Source organism: Nothobranchius furzeri, chromosome 14 (assembly GCF_043380555.1).
Source record: "Nothobranchius furzeri strain GRZ-AD chromosome 14, NfurGRZ-RIMD1, whole genome shotgun sequence".
Taxonomy (NCBI): Eukaryota; Metazoa; Chordata; class Actinopteri; order Cyprinodontiformes; family Nothobranchiidae; genus Nothobranchius; species Nothobranchius furzeri.
In genome coordinates this window covers 12,265,522-12,287,215 of record NC_091754.1, presented here as the reverse complement: position 1 = coordinate 12,287,215, position 21,694 = coordinate 12,265,522, and the positions used below count along the sequence as shown (strand labels likewise).

Genomic DNA, 21,694 nt, shown 5'->3' with positions numbered 1-21,694 from the left:
TTGACACTGAATTGGATTCATAACTACCCACACAAGAGAGTAGTGGCAGAATTGTGTGGATGCTTCTATTAGTTCCCCTTCCCCGTCCAGATTTTGAACAAAAACAATAAATCAGTTAATCAAAATGTTGCCCTTTTTTGACCTTATTAGTTCATTTTTAGAAATAATTGGTAGAAATGGGTTAGTTTGGCAGTGGAAAAGCTGTAGCTTTCTCAGCACGTAACTCTCAACACTAACCACGTGGTGGAGCTAAAGTCACAAAGATCGCTTCAGAATCGTGAGCTCCATTGTGAAAAGAAGTCTGACATTTGGATAAAGTTTGACCTTTTGCTGTCTTTTCCTCCTCGGGTTCTTCTTCCAAACGCCAAAGCGTCACTCTTTATTTTGTGTTTTGAAAAAAAATGGTAAAACAAATATTAAAATGAGCTTATTGTTGCATAAATGAGAGTCAAAGTTCTTTTAGAACTTTCTGAAGAGCTTGCTCATCTCAGTGACCACAGTCGAGCCACATGTTCGATGCTTCAGGCATTAAGAGACAAATATTGCTTAAATCTTTAGGTGTAACTAAAGGGTTAAAGCTTGTTTCGTAGAAAGTGTGACACCAAGCATCTTAAATTTTAAACAGAGAGAGTGAGACTACACGGTTAGATCGGCTGGTCCTGACTCTCCAAACGGATGCGCGCCGCTCTTGGAGTCTCCAGGCGCGCAGCGGAGGATTTTGCGCACTGAGCTCCAGCAGCGCTGAGGAGCGCACTGCTGTCTGTCTGACTGCAGTCTTGTTTCTGGGATGCGCGGATTCACTTGGCTGCATTTCTACTGCGCGCCGCCTTAACTCACCGCTAGATCTCCCGAATAAACAACTGAAAATTCGTTGTTTGTTTCTGTTTCGGTTGGATTTGAAACTTAGACGAGAGCTTGTTTCCACCAGGTCTCATTTCTAGTCCCAGCTTCTCAGAGGAAACTCAAACATTCCCGAGAGGAGGACGTACTTGGAGAGGATTTAACAACTCCGTGTCCGACTGAAGAGGCATGACTCCAGCGTGCTGCCTTTACCAGTAAGGGAAAAGTTTTATCACTGCAGGAAAAAATCCTAACAAGTACTGGAGACTTTAGCTTTTAATGCATTCAGCAGATGAAACTTTATTTTCCAGGTGATCTGTGAGATGTTTCAGCGGCATGCGCGTCTCGTCCTCTCCGAGTCACCCAGAGAGGATTAAAGCGCCGCTCATCGAGAATAAACTGAGAAGTCTTTGAAGATGAGAGTCCTGCAAACATTCTTGCTGCTTCTCCTTCTGCATCAGGTGAGGCTGAGTCCGTTTCAGGCATTAATCTGTGTCTAAACAACTGTTAACCTGCAGATCTCACCTCATTGTAGCTCTTTATTTTTGTTTAAACATCCTAACATACACTGAAAAAAAGAATTCATCTCATTTCCTTTGGATATTGTTTGTAAAATTTTAACTCTTACAAATGTTTGCTTTTAAAAACTATAAAATGCTCAACTATCTGCATTATTTGAAGTAAAATTCAAGATTGTTTATATGTAATATTAAACTAGATTAAATAATTTATTTTAATGCTTTCTTATGTTTTAATTCAGTTTTGCAGCAATTGTGCTCAGAAATGTATGCAAATGTATAATTTCTGAACCAAATAGTAATAATTCTTTAAAAATAAATAATCTAATCGGCACTTTTTGTCAACTTGCAGAGTTGTGCTTCTTTACCTCCTGATTTAATGTAAAAAAACCTCTGTGAATACATCAGGTACTGCTGTTGGATGTTACGCAACAGGAGTTAATTTCTTCTTCTGTTCATTTTATTTGCAGAACCAAAAAGCGGAAGTTTTTATGACCCTTTTCTCTTATACACTGTAAAAAATAGCTTAAAGCTAACAAACTCGCAGATTTTTTTAAAGCTTTCTTCTTTAAAACTTATACAATCATCTCTTGTCTGCAGAAAATTGTTTGTACTGAAAACTAAGTTAAGCTTTTGGAGATAATCTTGCTTTACTCAAAGGAAAATATATTACAGTAAGCTGTCTTTGGTGAAATTAAAAGGTCTATTTCTACTTTGATCAACATCTGCTGATGCTGTCTTGCCTTTCATTTCATTTTTGCTCATTTTGCTTTTCATTCTGCTCGTCCTCGTTGTCTTTATTATCCTTTTTCTGATCAGACTCGAACAGAAAATATCATCCGATTGAAGGCGTTCTTCACATCTGTGCCCAGTCCTCAAAGAGGGCTTCCTTCAGAGATAGCCTTGAACCGTGCAGCTGCAGCTGCAACGTGCTGTCTCTCTGTTCTGTTGTAATCAGCGCTGAGCCTGTTGGGAGACGTGCCTCCAGAGGAAAAAAGAGGCAGGCTGCTTCTCTGGGGAGGCTCTCACTTTATACGCCTCGGTGCCTTCTGTCCCAGAGCACCCACTGCTGTCCTGACTGGAGACAGAGCAGCCTTTTTAGCAATATTACTTTAACTTTATCTAACAAAACTGGGTGAAGTTCATTTTAAGCTCTTAAAGTCTTTGATGTTTATGGTTAAGAGGATGTTAAACACCTAGAGCATCATTTAGATGCTGTATCCAACATGCATTTAGGTAAAATGCTTGTGAAATCGAGTAGCAACTCCTAACATCTGTGCAAAACCCAGGGGGGAGAATAAGAGGGTCAAAACCGTCTTTGGAGAATACGTTCTACCTTGTGACATCTGCTGCCGGCGTCCATGTGCAGTGGCAGCAGGACAATGTAGATGAAAGGAAAACACGAATGAGCACCCCGCTCTCGTCTGGTCACCTTGCTCTGAGCCTCAGATAGCACGCAGGGCACCGTGGGACTTTTCAACTCTGCCTAGCATTAAGTAGGAGAGTCTTTGTGTCAGCTGACAAGAGATAGAGCTCTTTGGTCGTTTTAAATCACGACAAAACTTTGGCACGGATCGGCGGCAGCGTTAAATGCACAGCAACCCTTCCCTGTGACCACATGAAAGCAGCACCCCGGGAATGAGCGATCACGCTAACGGGGAGGCTGGGTCGCAGCCTGAGGCTAAAGCACTTTCCAGACTGACTTCCAGTTTTATAGTTGGGATCACGCCAAGCTCCGAGTCCGTTCGTGTGCCGATTTGGGGGATTACGCGAGATTTCTCTAAGGATTTGGCCCTAATTTTCAATCTTTTATTTATTAATCGTCCACGTGGTGCACGGGCGATGAGCAGAGATGGAGTTTTGAGCGTGAGAATAATTTCCCGTTTGTGTCGGTGAAACTCCCGCTCCTCTCCGTCCAGCAGAAACGGCTCTGGCAAGGACGACGCTTTTATCCGCGTCTTCACAACAAAACACACATTCTACACCAAATCCCTCTCCTGGGACCTTTTAACCCGCCTCCCCTTCCACATGCTCCATTTGGTTTGCTTTTATTATTTATTTATTGTATATTTAAAGTCAACAAACAGTGGAAAGTGTAATAAAATGTACAGTTGGGAGGATTAGGAGAAGCTCTTTAATCTCACGCTCCTGATAATGCTGCATGGGCTGATTGATTAGTTTTTCAGCAAGCTTATGTCAGAAAACCTTAATCCGTCTTTGGATTGTGCCAGCCTTGTAAGGTTTTCCGCGCCGCCACTTTATCACGGTGGCGAATTACAGAGCTGCTGGGCTGTGATAAGGTCCTCGTCTCTTTTACAGACCCCCACCGCCCAAGCCCTTCTGCACCCCCCTCCCCTCGCCCCTGGACAATAAAAAAAAGTGTTTGTATTCTTCACATCCTCGCTCGCTCTGCCTGGTCTTCACATCAACCTCTCCCAGGATTTGCCTTGTGAGAAGAGAGAAAAAGGAAGAGTGGAACTTAAGTCTTCAAAAAGTCACCAGAGGAATTGGAGAGGGAGAGAAATGCAGGAGAAAATGGCCAAAAAGGCCAGAGAAAATTTCAGAGGAAGTGATTAAAACGTGGACTGGCAGAGTGAAGAGGGCATGTATGCACGCGCCGCCTTCCAGGAATCATTTTGGGGCTTACACGGTGCAGATGTGTACATCCGCTCATATTGGGGTCACCATCTTTACAGCCAGAGAGGCTGGATTCGATAATCCCTCATAAACAACGCGGTCTGTGGCATTTGGGCTCCTCGTTCTGCCGTCTCACGCCTCTGAAGGCAAAGTTGTGGTTTTAAGCACAGTTTGCAGCCTCCACATGTTGCTCCAGCTGAGCTATTCATTCTCCAATCATCAACAACACCACTACTGACAATAAATCCTCGATAAAGGTCCGGGACTGAAGAGACGGGACGTGAACGATGGCTGTGACACAATTGCCCTTTGTGCTGACAAAAACCTTCATCTGTAAACCAGAGGGCCCATTAGAGACCCAAGTCAGCTATTAACGGCCTGATTATTTTCCTGATTGCTGCTCTTGTGAGGTTACAGTGTTGGTGCAGGAGACGTCATGTTAAATATGCTGTTGGCTTTCCTGGTCTCCGTCCACAGCTATGAATTTTTATGGGCGTCGCGCAGCCCGAGGCGCCGTTAGATCTGGAGTCGCTGCTGCTTCAGAGCATTGTCATTACTGCTGTGCAGTCTCAGAAACACCGATGTCCAGCCGTTCTGTTTAACAGGCTGTTGACTGCATTTTCATGATATTTTCTTGCAGGGCAGCAACGAAACGCGACGCATTTCATCGTAACACAACTCAGATGGAATCGGTTTCTCGTTTTGTAAAATTTTAGTCATTTTTTTCATTTAAAGTTTGTTTAAACGCGTCAAAAACAAGCTTTTTCACACAGTGACGTGCTAATGTTTAATAACCACCTGGTTTGGTCCGGGAGAAGCCCATCACGCCACACGTCAAAGCTCAGAAAAATGACTGACCTCTTTAATTAAAGCTGCATGGCTTTCATGTAAAACGGCGAGATGTGACGGCTTCAGAATAAGTACAATACATCTCTGCTCTGACTATTCTCCTTATAGCATGTTGAGTTTTTTTCTTCTCCTCCTGCCTCGGAGCTTCTGAGGCCTTCCTCTGCAGCTCGTCATTCCCAGCCCTAACAAAGCGCTGTCAGCTTGCCACCGTCTTTGTGTATTTCCTGTGATGTACCTGTCTTCTGAGCGTCTTGGGTAAAAAGAGTCTCTCATTTCTTCTTCAAGGGGAGCCGTTTCTGTGAAATCAGTCGCAGCACAATCAGCTTTGAGAACAGAAACATTTGCTCAGTCGAATTCGTTTGACGTACGTTTGAGCAAATCCAACAGAAGCGTTTTTTTTTTTTTTTTTTTAAATTTTGTTTCAATTCTTATCCGGCGCAGATTTGGAGGGAAATGTTAAACGGGAGTTGTCACGAAGGGTAAAGGGGAAGAGTGTTTGGATCACGGCTTCTGTTGCGCTGGCTGAAGAGTTTACAAGTGCATTAGGCGTTGTGGGGAGGTGTTAAAACTGGTCATGGGATAATTACACCCAGTCCGTGTGCCTTGTGGCATCATCCTCTCCAAATTCCTGCTATCAGAAATCCGAGGGGTGTGCAGCAGGTGTCAGCAGCTGGAGCAGGAGCTGCTGCTTTGACCATGTAAGGGGATTATGAAAGTGATGATGCGTTGAAAGGTGACGCCTGCCTAAAAGTGAAGTGTTGAGAGCTTTGCTGCTGTCGGATGTGGCAGGTGCTGAGATAACAAGTGTTCCCGTTACCTGGTGGATCCAGTCCCAGAGCCCCTCCCACTCCCTTTTGGGATCTTCGTTAACACTTTTTAAAACATCTGCAACATTTTAATTTTACACACCGTTCGCTAACATCTCATTTTCACCCGCATGACTCCTGCGGTTTTTACAAAAAATAAAAATAAAAATAATGGCATGCGAGAAGTTTTTTGGAGTGACGAGCAAGCCAGTGTTAGCGTTTATACTTTCATTAGATTTCAACAGTTGGCTGTCAAAATGTAGTTTTCTTTGTCAGTTTTAAATTAGATTCTTATTTCAAACCTAAATTCTCTGTTTCTTTAGACATTGTGATTTTATGACCTTATATTCTGAGTATTCTGCTGGGAAAAAATGTGAATATTTCTTTATTTTTCTTACACCTTCGTGTGAAAATTGCACAGGAAATGGGGACTTTTTTTAGACATGTCATGAATAGCAATCAAAGAATTAACAACTTAAAAAAAAAGATTGAAATTATATCTTTTTTTTATTTATCTACACCGTGGAAAATATGAAAGATAAAATGAAGAACAGTTACTTGCAACTGCAATAAAATAAATAATCCACGCTGTGTTTCTCTAAAAATTGGCAATTTTGTGCTTCTTCATCATAAAATCTAAATAAATTTTTAATAAAAGCTTGTAAAAACATTCTTCATGCAGACATTTATCACTGTTAAGTAACAGTGTTTGTGTTTGGAAAGTGTTGACACACAATTTCTGCACTTGAATAAATCCATGTCAGATTTGTTTACGTGTCCTCTCATCTTCCCAACAGCCGGCTGACACACGTGCACGTACACACACACACACACACACACATGCATACATGCACAAACACACACTCACACACGCTTTTACTGCAGCCCCTCCTGCTCTCACTCGTTCACGGTGCCGTTTTCTCCTTTTCTCGTCCTGATCTCTGCAGGTGAACCGCATTTCTTTTTAAGGTGATTTAGTTTTTATAATTTAATATGCATATTTTACAGTAAAAAACAGTTTACAACATTTTTTAATTATTGGAGAGCTTTAACTGACACTTTAAGGTGACTTTCCTTCCCAGTGACTAATGTAAAATGGTATTAAACACATTTATGCCACGTTTTCACAGATACTCGCAGGTTTTAGTTTTAAACTGAGACTCATCTCAAGCAAACGTATCCAACATTTATCTTCATCACTGCATCAGTATCACAAAGGGTAGCAATCAATCCCAGACACAAGCTGCTTGCCAATAATCATTTTTGTAGTTAAGTGGACCGTCACTGCCCTAAATACCTGATTCAGATATGGTACGTGAGTGTTTGTTTGTAGAGGAGTGATCAAATTTATAAAGCATTGTGAATGTTTCATTCAGTTTAGTAACAAAAATAGTAATTAGAAGTCTTAATGTCGACTTAAGATCAGAGACATTTCCTTTTAGCCAGACTGTTTATATTTATGTTTATGTTTATTTATTTAGCAGACGCTTTTATCCAAAGCAACTTACAATTTATAACCTATCGGGCATGTTGTGATCTGTGGGGAAACCGGAGCACCCGGAGGAAACCCGCACACGTATGGGGAGAACACGCAACTCCACGCAGAAAGGCTGCAGCCGAGTTTCAAACCTGCAACCTTCGTGCTGCGAGGCAACAGTGCTAACCACTGCGCCACCATGCAGCCCATGTCAGACTGGAGTGACGCCGAGGAAAAAGGGAGATATTTGTGATTGAGCTGCACCAGAGCAGCACTGACACTGTAAACATGACTAATGGCTCACATGATGTGATTTATGGTAGCCTGAGGAGGGTTAAGCTGGATGCTATAATTTATGCTAATCACAGAGCAGCCCCAAGTGACATCATGAGCTCTCAGGTGGTCTTGTACAGGAAATGCTGCTTGACTCTATTATAACTTATTAAGAGCACATTTGTTGAGGAATAATTAGAAATCTAAGAAATAAATGAAAAGAAAGCGTATTTTTTAAAGATGAACGTAACTTTCTCGATGAGAGAACTTCAGATCAACAGTGAAAATGGAAGAGAGCGTTCAGGAAGATGTCCGTCAGCCTGAATGCCACACTGGATGAATTTACTTATCCAAGTTATGTGTTACTTAAACGTAAAGAGTAATATACATTGTTATCAGTAAATGTATGTTACTCTTTATATTTAAAGTAACACTTAATAAGTTTCCCCCTTCTGTCTTCTACTGGTTGAAGGCTGAAAAACTCTGGCATGGCCTGCTGTAGCTAGCGCTAACAACAAGCTAATGCTACCACAAGCCAATTGAAGCCAAATAAGCCACAAAATAACTGTTGGACAGATAATATTATTACTTACATGTCCAGTAGCCTCCTTTACCTTCCTCGAGCTAGCGTAGGCCACGCCGATGTTCACTCTGGTTTCGGCTCTTTGCTTCACCGGTCTTACTTTTACTTCCAGGCTTTGCCACGATGCCAACTAAAAAGCAAAAAACTTTCTTGTGCTTTTTCTTGATGGTCAGCAAACTGAAAAGCTAACTGCTAGCCTTTATATGAGCTACCATAAAAGTAAACAGCTATTGCTGTAAAGCAGGAAATGAGCTCCCACCTGTGGTTTAGTGCAGTTTTTGCTCAGCAGAGGGAAGCAGTGCTGTCAAATGGAAGTAGCTCAAATTTACGGCTCAAGAACCACCGAAAGCAGTTTGAAAGCATTTGCTTAAAGTGTTCAAAACTCTTCGGTGTTGCTTTAAGCAACATGGATTAGTGAAAACAGTTGATGTCACTTGGTTAAGTAAATTCAACATTTCATTCTTTTCAGTGCACATGAACACTTTAAATGTTAACATGTACATTTAAAAATTTAATAAACAGTCTTTAGAGTGAACGAAAAGCCAACAGTAGCATTTTAAATCATGAAAATAGCATGTAATTAATTATATGGGGAATATCTGGAATTAACACTGACAAGTTTTCATTTATATCAAAATAAACATCAATAGTCACATTTTTTATACATATTTTGCACAATTTTATCAACAGTTACACCTTAATGTGGCACAGTTTTCAGAGCAGGGGTCTCTGCAAAGATTATGAACAATTAATACTTGTAGTAGATAGCTCTTTGAATGGCTTCAGTTTGGAGAAACAGAAATTTGAGTTGATCAGTTAGAAAAGCTAACATCTCATTGCCAGTCTGAAAACTTTCACATGAGTTTATTTATTTACATTTCTATAAATTTGATATTCCAAAATTATTGCAACAGAATTGTTATGAAATCCCATCTAGAATGGTATAAGTAGCTAAAGGTTCCCAGCTAATGTCCACCACAATTAACCACAGAACTGCATCCAAATAATGTGTTGGTTTCGTAAAGTTTATCTGAAATAGTTTACAATAAATTTGCTTAAAGTGATGGTGTGTATTTTCCCTGGTGATGGCGGGTAGTACATACCTAAATAATTTGTGTTTGAGTAAGACCTTACCTACAGATGCCCATTAGGGTCAAAAATCACTGGAAGCGCAACCTCCAGCAAAGTGACAAGCCCATCAGACTGCCTTTCATCTCTAGTAACAAGGGAAGAGGTAAATCTGTAAAACAAAAAGATTTATGAATGGCGAAAGTTTGTAACCGCTTGTTACAAATCAGCAAATGCACTTGGTCCTCATGGGCTCCTGTAGAAGGAAACATGGCATCTAATTTGGCATCACCCAGAGACGAGGGCACAGTCCCAATACTTGCACTGTGCCCTGTGGTCTTCTGGTCTTCCGGGGGCGCACTGACAGAAATGAGGCCTGCTGAACACTAGAGCTACTAGTCCCTCTGACCACCACCAGCATTAAGGTGCAAAAGGGGTATGATCAACTTCTGCACTTGAGAATCACACTCGCACCCCTGGCCGGGATCGTGCAGTTGAAGGGCACAAGTGTGAAAGAGCGAATTTTGGAATTGGACCTTAGACTCGCTCCCATGTAACTGAGACCTGGTTTTTCTGGTTATATGCTACAAAGCTGCCAATATTTTTCAACAACTGGGCATCACTTAATTCTTTTTCAACAACACTGCGATGGATATTTCCAGAGATTCACTGTAAAAACTACACATTGTCTCTTTAAACTGAAACAAAATACTTTATGTGGTCCATATATCTAAAATATCTGAACTTTCCATTTAGGTTCTGAAACAGCTCAAACGGCAGTACAGGTGGTGCAGGTGTGTGTGTGTGGGGGGGGGGGGGGGGGGGGGCAAAGAAAGGGCTGGTGATGCATGCTGGGTGTGTTAGAGGTGATGAGTGAGGAGGTGTTTCCTGGAGAGAAGTTGAGTCTTTGACACATTTTTAAAAGTGGAGAAAAAGAGATGGAGATGGATATAATGCTGGAAATGCCTTCTGTGTTGAAATGGTAGAAGTAAAAAAGTTCTTGGGAAAAATAAAAGAAGTGGTGGAGAAAGTGCCGAGTTTAGTGCTGACGTTGTTCTGAGTCTGTTTGTGCAACATCGGGGCGTCAGTGTCAATCTGGTCGCCACTGGAAACCAGTGGAAGTCAGTCAAATACAAAATGCACCACAACATTCTGGATCATCTGTTTTTTATGTCTTTTCAGGAAGATTTATTGAAATTATCAGCGTTTTTATATCATGACCCATCTGAACTTTCTACTGGTTTCATCATCTCTTTAATTTCTTTTTTATGGGTAGACGCCCTTTGTTATCTATATTTTTACACACCCATGCATCATATTTTTGTCTTATGAATAAATTGTTTTGTTTAGCTTTAATGTATATTTAATGTGAGACAAGGAATAAAAGTTAGTTAATGTTCCCACCATCATTTAATCATTTAAAGAGACACTGTGTAGTTTTTACTGTTGAACTCTGGAAATATTCATCGAAATGTTGTTGAAAATGAATTTTGTTGCACATAAACATAAAAATTGTGACTAGATTACATGGGAGCGGGCCAAAGTCTCTGGGTGACTCCATGTTTCCTTGTACAGGAGCCTGTGAGGACAAACATTTCCTAATTTGTAACAAGTGGTTACAAATCATTCACCATTCATAAACATTGTTGTTTTACACCAGGGGTGTAAACTCGAAGTCACACGGGGCCAAAATGAAAATCTGTGAAAAAGTCGCGGGCCAAACTTAATATTTTTTGAAAAATATTTGACGGCAAATTTGCACATTGTCTTTACAGTATATGCAATTTTGAACCTGGAAACAAACTCACTTTTGCATTAACACTGAATGTGGAATAACTAAATTACACACGAGCAAGTCAGTTTTAAATAAAACACATCAGTGGTATTCATTACTTGTGGTATAATCAGCATTTTTAAAATCTATTCAGGATTTATGTTTTCTTGTTGTTTATTCATTTTTCTTATGCGTTATTCTCCTTTTTTTCTCCTGTAATAAGTGTCATCGCTGCTGTGACGTCTAGCTTTCCCCACTGAGGAACAATAAAGGGATTTTCTATTCTATTCATCTATCTGCAGCCTTTCCACTTCCTGTTTACTGTAGGTTAAATCTTTTCTCACGGGCCAACAACAAAATAAAAATGTAATTTTATCTTAAATGAAAATGCAACATCTCACCTGTTAACTTTCATGTTTTGGAGCAGAAAAAGAGCGTAAAACCAAAATATTTAAAGCTCAGTTTGCTCCACTGGTTTACTGTGATGCTCACCTGTTCCAGCCAGATACCTGCATCATGGGGTTGACCTGAGCTGAGGAGGAGACTCCATCAGCAAATAGCTGAGTAAACTCGGCGCTGTGTGAGAGGATTGTTTAGTTTGTCCGAGACAGTGGAGCTGCAGACACCAATTCAATTCAATTCAATTCAATTCAATTCAATTCAATTGTATTTATATAGCGCCAAATCACGACAAGAGTCGTCTCAAGGCACTTCACATAATAAACATTCCAATTCAGGTCAGTTCATTAAGCCAATCAGAAAAAAGTTTTCTATATAAGGAACCCAGCAAATTGCATCAAGTCACTGACTAGTGTCAGTGACTTTACAGCAGTCCTCATACTAAGCAAGCATGCAGCGACAGTGGAGAGGAAAACTCCCTTTTAACAGAAAGAAACCTCCAGAGAATCCTGGCTCAGTATAAGCAGCCATCCACCACGACTCGCTGGAGACGCTGGAAAAAACACAAAGGAGGGTGCGCTTCGGCTCTGCGCTAACGCCGCAAAGCGTCATGGGAGTTGTAGTCTTTGCAGTAAAATCGCCAAGCGGGTCAGTTTTAATATATTTTTGATATTTATCTCGCAGGCCACATAAAAATGCTCCGCGGGCCTTGTGTCTGACACGTGTGTTTTACACATTTAACTCTTAGCTCGTTGCCAGTGACGAAAGGGAGTCTGATGTGTTTTCATATTGCTGGAGGTTGCGCTCATCAGGATTTTTGACCTTAACGGCCATCCGTTGGTAATGTCTTACTGGAACACAAAATAACTCTTGTTTGCAATGATTCAGGTATGTACTGCCCCCTATCACCAGGGAAAATACACATCGTCACTTTAAAGCCAACACAAAGATTCTCTTTGAGTCTTTTTTGCATTTTTTTTTTCATTTGCAGCCACAATGGGCTAGGGTAAAAATAATGACTGGAATACTTTATATTCAAATGGTTATATAATGAACTACTCTTTAAAAAGGGCGTATTATGCAAAAACACACCTTTGGCAAATTTTTATGCTACCATGTGGGTCTCTACTGTCTCTATAAACACACCAAAAGTTTAAAAGTCCATCCATCTGTTTTCTGACAATGTTTTGTTTTAGGAATTATGCAGTTAAAACAAACCGTTTCAAAAAGTCTCTGTTTGTGATGTCACAAACTGGGAAATTACATTAAAACTGACTCTTGGGTGCAAGAGAGAGCTGCTGCTGGAGGAGCAGTGGCTCTACTCCGATCTCCTCCCAGACATCGGAGCTTCTCATCTTATAGCAGACTGGGCAGGCAATGGGTGGACGTGGCCAGCTTCAGCTTGTTTTATTTAAGCGACAGAGCCCTGAAACGGCTCATTCTGGAAGTTTTGACAATGCCAAGAAGAAAACTGCTCAGACTGCTTTGTGTTAGATGGATTTAGAGCAAGAAACTTCATGAACGTGTTTTGTATCGATCTTAGAGCTATTATAACTTAAGAAAAAATTGGTTAAACACGTCCCGTGTAAATTATCTTCAGACAACCTGGAGAACGGTTTTCTTATTGAATAATAAACATGAAAAAGTGAACATAGTTTAGGATGTCTGCACGGTACTGAATCGCGCGTGAATGCTGATCAATACTCACGTCAAATATGGTCACAAATCAAATTAGGATTTATAAGATGTTTGGGAAGAGCATTCCAATACTGGAAGCTGTCTGATTTCTACAAAGGTCAGGAGGTAATGGCCTAAAGGATTATACTGGAGGGGAGCAGATTTGCTGCATGCACGCACACACACACACACACACACACACGGTGGCTCTCTGTGATTGGTAAAGTGGCCCCCGGTGTGGATTTGCTGTTGCGATCCACCACAGTGCTGAAGCACCTGCCATGTATTTCCCTGGCCGGCCTCTGATTAAAAGTGATGGCTCTGGAGCGTGAGGCTGTTGCAGCGATCAGAGCACCAATCTATTCTTCAGCAGGGTGTCGAGTCTCTGCAGCGTGCTGCCAACGCGCCTCCAGGGCCTCCTCTCCTGGAATCGGCTTTGGATGTGAGTCATTACAAATGTTATGCCCTGTAACATCAGGAGGAAGATGGCTCGGGAAGGTCTTCAAGCAGCTGAGAATGGTTTTAATGTCAACTGAGCTGTTTGTCATGGTGGATGCTTGGAAGGAACCTGCTGCACTCAATCGGTGGACTGATACTAACAGCGCCAGCTGAGCAGCTGGCAGGTGTTGTGTTTCAGCGATGCTGGGAAAGTATTAGGAAAGGCAAAGGTGAAGGTGGTGCAATTTTCATTGAATGTCCAGATTTTTTACTATGCAGAATAGCATCAAGTTAATGAAGGTTCGTACATGGAAAATTAGCAGAGAAATGAATTGCACCACCAAAGTGGGGTCGATTTGCACAGATAAATCCATGAAGAACAGTGGGGTGCATCGTGGAAACGACTCTGCTTGCACTGATAAGCAGGTTAATTACCTATTTTGTTTATTGAGAGAGAAATGCCTGAAACCAATTTCCCCCAGACACATATCTGGGCCTTATGTGCTGCAAAAAACAAACAAAAGAAAGAAAAATCCACAATATAAAATGTAGGAAAATGATTGAGTTGCACAAAAAGAAACTTTATTTCCTCTGCTTAAATAAAAAGGTCTAACGCACCAAGTAGGGAGGACGTTAACGCGAGTTTAGTGTGATGTCCACGGTCACTCGCAAACGAAACAACAGCCCTGCCTCCGGCTCGGCTCATCACAGCTATAAGCACAAAGTCACCCGCTTCTCATTTCAAATGTGTTTTAACGTCATCTTCCAGATGATCCAGAGGCCAGATGTCAGTGGCTTCTTAATAACTTTCTAGAGGCTAGTTCTGGTCGCTGTGGCAATTACCTTTATGTCAGGCCTCTAAAAGATACGTCTACCCACAGGAGCAGCAGGCAGCCAGCTCCATAACTACAGACGGATGTCGAGGCTGATTCATCCTGACTCACCGCGTGACTCGCTCCCGCTCCGGTCACTGTTTTTCCCCAAAATCTCTAAATAAGTCTGACTGTCAAAATACCGCAAAGAACATTTGTCAAAAATAATTCCAATGTAGGTATTTGGCTGGATAAACGGCCCAAACGGTGCAGAAAGAGCAGCAAACATTTAAAGGTGAAACCTGTAGCCCGAATATTTTAATATTGACTTCAAAGCCTGAAGTTGGGGTTTGAGAAACATTAAACCGTTTTCTTCAAGACCTTCAAAGAAAAATAAGTCCTTTTGTGGGAATATTACACATTGACTCGTGAGTAAAAATACGTGCAATAATGTAACAAAGAGAGTAATGACTGCTTGTGAAGTAAGATGAAAGCTGCACAACTCGGTCAATGCAGACTCAAACACGTAACTTGTGTTTTTTTCCAGTTGCAACACATTCTCACACCCTAAGCGTCGGAAACAAACGCTTGGTCAGCCACCCTCCACGTCAGACCCCAGACGCCAAAAGTGCCCTTTTTCGTTACTTATGTGCGAAAAGGGGTTTTTCCCTTTTGTAACTGCAGATCCCAATGCAGCGTAAAACTGACGTGATTAGATATCCGCTGATGCGGCACCGAACCAGCTCGTTTAACCGCACCTAAACTTTAACGTTTCACTATTTATAACCTTCCCCTCTCCCTCATCCTAACCTTAACCCTCTTGCTGCCTAAAACGTTACTCTCGCTGTGATCAAGTGTTTGTTTACCGTGCATTCTGACTCTGACAGTCAGAGTCTGACTGTGAATTTTCGTATCTGCCGCCCAAGGGGAACGTTAGAACATCCCATCTGGCGAGGGGGAGGTTACACATACCCTCTACTTTTAACCTCCACCTTGGTAGTTTAAACCTCCCCCTCGCGTTGGCTCGGTCCAAACTCGACCAATGACGAGGCGGCTCCCGCCGTTCACTTCATAGAGCCGGCTTTTAGAGCGATCGACACATCACTAACGTGTTCACTAGCAAGATGGTTAAGGTTAGGATAGGGGTGAGGGGAAGGTTAAATAATAAGAGGTTAAGGTGAGGTACAATGAGCTTGTTTGGTGCCCTGGCTGCGGACATCCCATCGCGTCAGTGTAACGCTGCATTGGGATGCAACGGTAGCGGACATCCCATGGCTTCAGTTTTACGCTGCATTGGGATCTGCAGTCAAATAAGGGAAAAAACCCTTTTCGCACATAAGTAACGAAAAAGGGCACTTTTGGCGTCAGGGGTCTGACGTGGAGGGTGGCTGACCAAGCGTTTGTTTTTGATGCTTAGGGAGTGAGAATGTGTTGTGTTTTCACTTTGTCTGAAAGGAATTTTCACATTTTATTCTGCAATGTGTGCAAATGCTGCTGATTTACAGTATAAGATTGTGATTTTTACTGACTACCCCCCAAAAAGGGACATATTGGGGTAATTATTGAATCTAAACTGGACATGAATGTGGAATGGGATTGTCCCTCTGTGCTAGCTCCATTCACCTGTCAGTCTGTTCAGAAACCTGCCAAAAAAAAAGACGACTGCCAAACCACTCTTGGGAAAGCCAGTAGATGACTTAATTAGAACTTTCTGTGACGTTTTTTGGCACAAACTCATAATTTTCACATGATGCAGATTTTTTGACTCTGGGTTTAAACAGAACACAAAAGAACATGTTAAAGTGGTATTAATGGTGGCTTCTCTGCACACTTTGAAGACTAAACTATGAATAATCGCTTTATGTTGTTTATTCATTCTTTTTGTTTCGTTTATACGGGACGGGCTTAGCAAAGAAAAAAATGGCACATTTCCTAGATTATGTCACAGCACATAGTAAACCATACAATTCCTTAAATGGGAAAAACTTTGAATTGCTGCATTTCCTAATAATAAATAAAATTTTAATTATCTGATGCTGAATATCAGCTGGAGCAACTTTACATATTTTTTTCTACATTTAGATTCGTATTTATGCACTGTGTTATAAGTCAGATGAACTCTGTTGTGGTGCATGAGGAGATATAGATTAGCTGTTGTGTGTGAGGTTGGAGTGTGTTTTTCTACAGGAAAAGGAAGAAGCCAAACCACACAGACAGATATCCGCCTCGGGTAACTTTGCCTCGTGCGGCTGAAATGAAGTCTGGAGTTTTCAGCTCCATAAGTCTGCAGTTATTATCATAATAATGTCTTGTTTCAAGTCGCCCTGAAACGCCTCTAGCACGGCTGCTCCGATTAGGAAATCTTAATTAAGCTTTTGTAGATTCTCCTTCATCAGACCTTGCCTCGTTTTTTTTCCCCGCTCCCTCTTTCCTCCAAACACTCATATTCCTCTGTTTTGTAACCGTCATCTCCACCTAAACGCACAAGGTGTGCAAGGAGACGGTGAAAGAGGCAGAAAGCAAAGCCCGTGTTTCAGCGCGACGCTTTCAAGTTCCCCGTGCTTCATCTCTCTTGGGGCATTTAAGTATTAGACATCCCTGTGCTGATCCGCTTGTTGTCACAGCAATTTCCCCCGTTGCTCATCATACTTAAACTCCTCTCTCATTTCCATTATAATTATTCCAGACAAAGCTCACGTGAGATTTACACCGAAAGACAATTTAGTTTCACCTCTGAAGCGGCGCGCCATGACGCGACGTGTAAGGGATAAGACAGCTCGAGCTGGTGGGAAGACGAGCGCCATGTCTCCGTTGTTCACAGAGGTGAGGAAATGTTCCCGTTGGGAGCTCACGGGTTTTGTGCAACAGCGGTGACTGTCATGTTGTAGGAGTCCAGCCGAATTAACAGCAGAGCTCACGCGAGGTATTACTAAGAGCATCATCAGCTGGGAATATTGCCAGTGGCACGGGTCGATTAGAACGGCCGTGGCCATCATGAACTACACACGGGACCGTTATTACAGTGTTGCTTCATTTGTTCGTGTTTTCAAGGAGCAACTGTCTTAATTAAGCACCGTGTGAGCTAATGGATTGGCCAGACGTATTGATTCTGCATCACATATCCAGAAAGCCGAGCTGTTCCCCTCTGCTTTAGGCTTTAAGGTGCCACTACGGTCTGGGGCTGTGGCCTCACCAGCGAGAAGTTGTAATTAAAAGACATTGTGCCAGATAATTGGATAAATGCAGCACTTTCACGTGTTCGGCGGAAAGGTTTGTTCGTATGAAGCCGTGACAAAGCAAATAGTGCCAGACGACCTAGTTTGTTGGCTTTGTACACACGTGTTTCTGTTAGGCTTACAGCAAAATTATAATTAGTCTGGGAGTATAGCGCGGAGCATCTCAGTGAGGATTCAAACAGCCGCTGCTCTGTACTTTTAACATCTGCTTCTCTCAGTGATCCCTAGAACAGGGCCTGGGGAGAGCGAGCAGTACTAATTACTAATAAAACTAGCTAAGCTCATTGCTGTGAATTATTGCAGCTTTATCTGAAGTGGACCAGAAATCGCTCCCGAAGCTAAACGGCTTTGAGATACGAGGGATCACGGTTCGTAGCCGCGTCTGGATTATGACCAGCATTTTTTTAACCACGCTTCCATAGAGAATGGTTTTCCTGTTGAGCATCGGTGTAGAAATCAAAAATGGTAATGTGAAACTAAAGAGGAGAGGTCAGACCTGTCAAACTAAAATAGAACCGTACCTGGAGTCCAAGGCACTCAAAATAACAGACCTAAACTTGTGTTTTTCTTTTCTTTTTTTAGTTAAGTTGAATTATGTTTTGTCTTGAATGCCCAGATCAGTGTGATATTCAAACAGGTGGGGCGTTCCAGAATGAGAAATCCTTTTTTCCAAAAGGAGGGCAGCAATAGTCAAAAAATAAAGTTCCCTCATTTTAAATCAAAATTTAAAGGTGTGGTTCACTTGTTTAATCAATGCATTTTCAGCGGTCTCTAGTAGGAACGAATGCCTTGTAAGTTGTACGGGGGGGGGGGGGGGGCAGAATTTGGAGTCTTATTTCCTGATATTTTGGCATCTGTCCTTTGATTGGCTAACAGCAGCATGACTCTACCACTGACTTTGCTTGGTTTGATGATTATCTCCACAAATAACACAAGACGGAGGGAATTTTGCTGTGTGGTGGAGGTGCTAATGCTTACGGTTAGCTTCTGCTATTTGGGACGTTTCCTGGATGCTAAACCAACAACAGCCTTCCCTGTTGAGTCAAGATGGGTGAGTTCATGAATGTTAAGTGACAGTGTGACGTAGATGTGTCAGGCTTTTCAAATCCTGAAGTCTCACCATCTATTCTATCAGAAGCTATAGGAGATAGGTGTAAGAGACTATTTTCATGTTCAGCCTGCATGAAAACTCAGAGGGACCGATAATAATCAGAAAAATCGCTGTTCCACATCTTTAAATGATGCAGCTCGTTCCAGTAATCTTTCCTCTTTTACCCTGGATGTTGAGTGATATCTAGACAATACCATTAATACTAAACTGCACAAATGTGGCCCTTTCTTCGGCCCCTCCACACACACAAACACATTTAGACATTTGCAACAGATATTTTCACCGAGGCTTCTTCATAAGTAAAAGGAACTGCAGATTTGTCACACTGGAAAAACAAAGGCTCATTTGCAGATCTACAGTACAAACAAATGTTTGTTGCATCCAAACTTTTGCCCAATACTTCTTTTTCTTGACCTGCAAACATTTGAGTGATTAGTTTAAGCATGCATGCTTCAATCCCACATTTTTGAGGAGCACAAAATTTGGACTGTTTGCCACTGTTTCAAAGTAAAAATGCCAAAAGGCCACATTTCATTGATTTACTGCAATAAAAACTTTCAAATATGTATAAGAAATGTTGCGATTTTAGGGTTCCTGAGCAAACCTCTGAATTACTTCACGACTCCTGACAAGATCCTATGTTTAAAGACGTTATTGATTTTGAGTGTTTATCAAGAATAAAAGTCTGCAGTGCTTCAAAGATTAATCATGTTTCTTTGTCTACCCTGTCTCTGCTGTCTATAAAGGTCACATGCAGGAAAGTTCATGGAGGAGCCAGAGAACTCATCGAGTGGAGCGACAGTGATAACGAACAGAAGCTTTCTCCCACGGGGGCCAGTCCACGGGTTCTCAACCCCATTCGTTTATTTGCCAGGGTCTCCCCCGAGCTCAAGAGCAACACGAGGGAGATGACATATTTACAGAATATGGAGGACTTTTGGGACTGGTTATCTAACCAGACAGATGCTCAGGGCGCACAGACCAGAACTAAACGTAGACCCATCGTCAAGACTGGCAAGTTCAAAAAGATGTTTGGGTGGGGGGACTTCCACTCCAACATCAAGACCGTCAAACTCAACCTCCTGATCACGGGGAAGATCGTCGACCACGGGAATGGCACTTTTAGTGTTTACTTCCGTCACAACTCCACAGGGATGGGGAACGTATCCGTGAGCCTGGTGCCACCGTCCAAGGTCGTAGAGTTTGAGATCGCCCAGCAGTCGACTCTGGAGACCAAAGACACCAAGTCGTTCAACTGTCGCATCGAGTACGAAAAGACGGACCGCAACAAGAAGACCGCCCTGTGCGGCTATGACCCATCCAAGGTGTGCTATCAGGAGCACACACAGAGCCACGTGTCATGGCTGTGCTCAAAACCCTTCAAGGTCATATGCATCTACATAGCCTTTTATAGTGTAGACTACAAACTGGTGCAGAAGGTCTGTCCTGACTACAACTACCACAGTGACACACCTTACTCCTCCACAGGATGACCTAGCTGTTGAAACACGCATCTGTCTTTTGTTTAATCTTCAAAATATGTAAAGTCAGCCTCCAAACTCGTCGTCCTGAACTACCTAACAACCTGTGATATGTTGACAAGTCCCCCCCGCCCCACAAATAAACAGACATGCTGAAGGGATTTGGAGAAACCTTTGTAAATACTGCACACACAACTTCAGAGAGGCGTCCAGAGACTTTGAATTTAGGGGCTGGTGTGGAATGCCCCAGTAGCTACCAACCATCGGTATCTCCTCATCACAACAGCACACTTCTTTGGTGTAATTACTGTGTTGTCCAGATGTTTCCTACAAGGCTAGACCACAGGCAAATTCAGGGCTGACTGGAACAGCTTTGCTGGCTTCCTACTGCTCTGAATTGATGCTAACGTCACCATGTTTGTTATTGCAATACCCACAGATTTTATTTCATGAGGGACATTGCTGCCTTTTGAATATTTAGCCAATGTAGTCTAATCATTTTCTCTGTAGTAGATCTGGAATCTATTCCCGGGGTAAACTAGAAAAATTATTCAGGCCGGGAATTTGGCACCAACCCAGAGCAGACTAGTAACTTGCAAACATTTTTCCATTTGATTGAGGGGTCAGCAGATCGAATTTCGGTCGTGCATTGGGGAATTTATGAGCAGGGAGAAGAGAGTTGGATTAACGGACATCACCGACAGGGGGGACTGCAGGCAATACTGAGCGGGTCACTCCAGCTGTCAGGCCAGCAGGACTTGTCCCAGTGCTCCCGATACCTAGTCCACCACTGTTCACTCATACTTCTTAGAACACAAAAGAAGGAAAAAGTAGCTATTTTTAAAAAGCTTTCAATAATTTGAGCGGAAATCTGGAGTTTTTTCTCAAATGGCACAATCTACCAGTGAAAAGGTGGTGGTGCACCTTAAGCCCCACTCGCTACTTTCAAGAAAAAGGCTGAAAGCTATGTTTCTCATTTGTGAACACGTAACATAACATTATATACATATATATATATATATATATATATATATATATATATATATATATATATATATATATACATGTTTACTTTTATTTTATTTTCTTACCATGAGAAATGTTACCAACTGCATCTAGGTATGTCCGCAAATACTTGCACACGTTCTGTGATTGACATCTACATGTGAACGGATGTCTAATGCTATTGGCTAACGCTGATCGGCGCTTAACTCAAATTGCATGGTGCTCTACGGACATAAGGTGGCTTAGCGAGAAAAAAAGAGGTATTGTCTACATTTATATCACAGTAGGTAAGACTATCACTTTTACAAATTTCTAAAATATATGTATAATTACTGAAAAACTCTTGATTGCTGCTTAAATTATTTAATTTCATTATTTTATTTATATATTTAATTATAGCCATTTAAAAATCTTTCTTGTGTAAGAATACATCAGAAGCATGGCTTCAAACAATCCCAAATTGCCCATGACAAAATAAATTGATCCAACAAACCTAATTTTAACAAAATGTGGAAGCACGATTGTAAATTATCACACATCTAACCACCTGTCCACCTTTAGCGTAAATACTCCCCTGCTTCCTCCCTAAAACACATTCGTGCTACAGTTATCCTAAGGCGTGTGTGTGCTAAACTAGTCTGAAATCCAACATCTGTGTTTGCAGGATGCACTCTGAGGCATCAGCCCGCCAAGCAAGCTGTACACTGGAT

At 41.8% G+C, this 21,694-nt stretch overlaps 1 protein-coding gene across 1 annotated transcript; it reads left to right on the top strand.

Moving 5' to 3' along the window:
* The first annotated feature begins 845 nt into the window (after window positions 1-845).
* nxph2a (neurexophilin 2a) lies at window positions 846-20,138 on the top strand. Its single transcript, XM_015966804.3, has 3 exons — window positions 846-1,055; window positions 1,152-1,301; window positions 19,245-20,138. Exons 2-3 carry the CDS (start codon window positions 1,257-1,259, stop codon window positions 19,989-19,991), a joined length of 792 nt encoding a protein of 263 aa, XP_015822290.1. The 5' UTR covers window positions 846-1,055; window positions 1,152-1,256; the 3' UTR covers window positions 19,992-20,138.
* The last annotated feature ends 1,556 nt before the right edge of the window (window positions 20,139-21,694 follow it).

Coding starts and splice junctions, on each gene's coding strand:
- nxph2a (XM_015966804.3), top strand. CDS start 1,257: ATGAGAGTCCTGCAAACATTCTTGCTGCTTCTCCTTCTGCATCAG. Junction 1,302..19,244: donor TGCTTCTCCTTCTGCATCAG/GTGAGGCTGAGT, acceptor CTGTCTATAAAG/GTCACATGCAGGAAAGTTCA.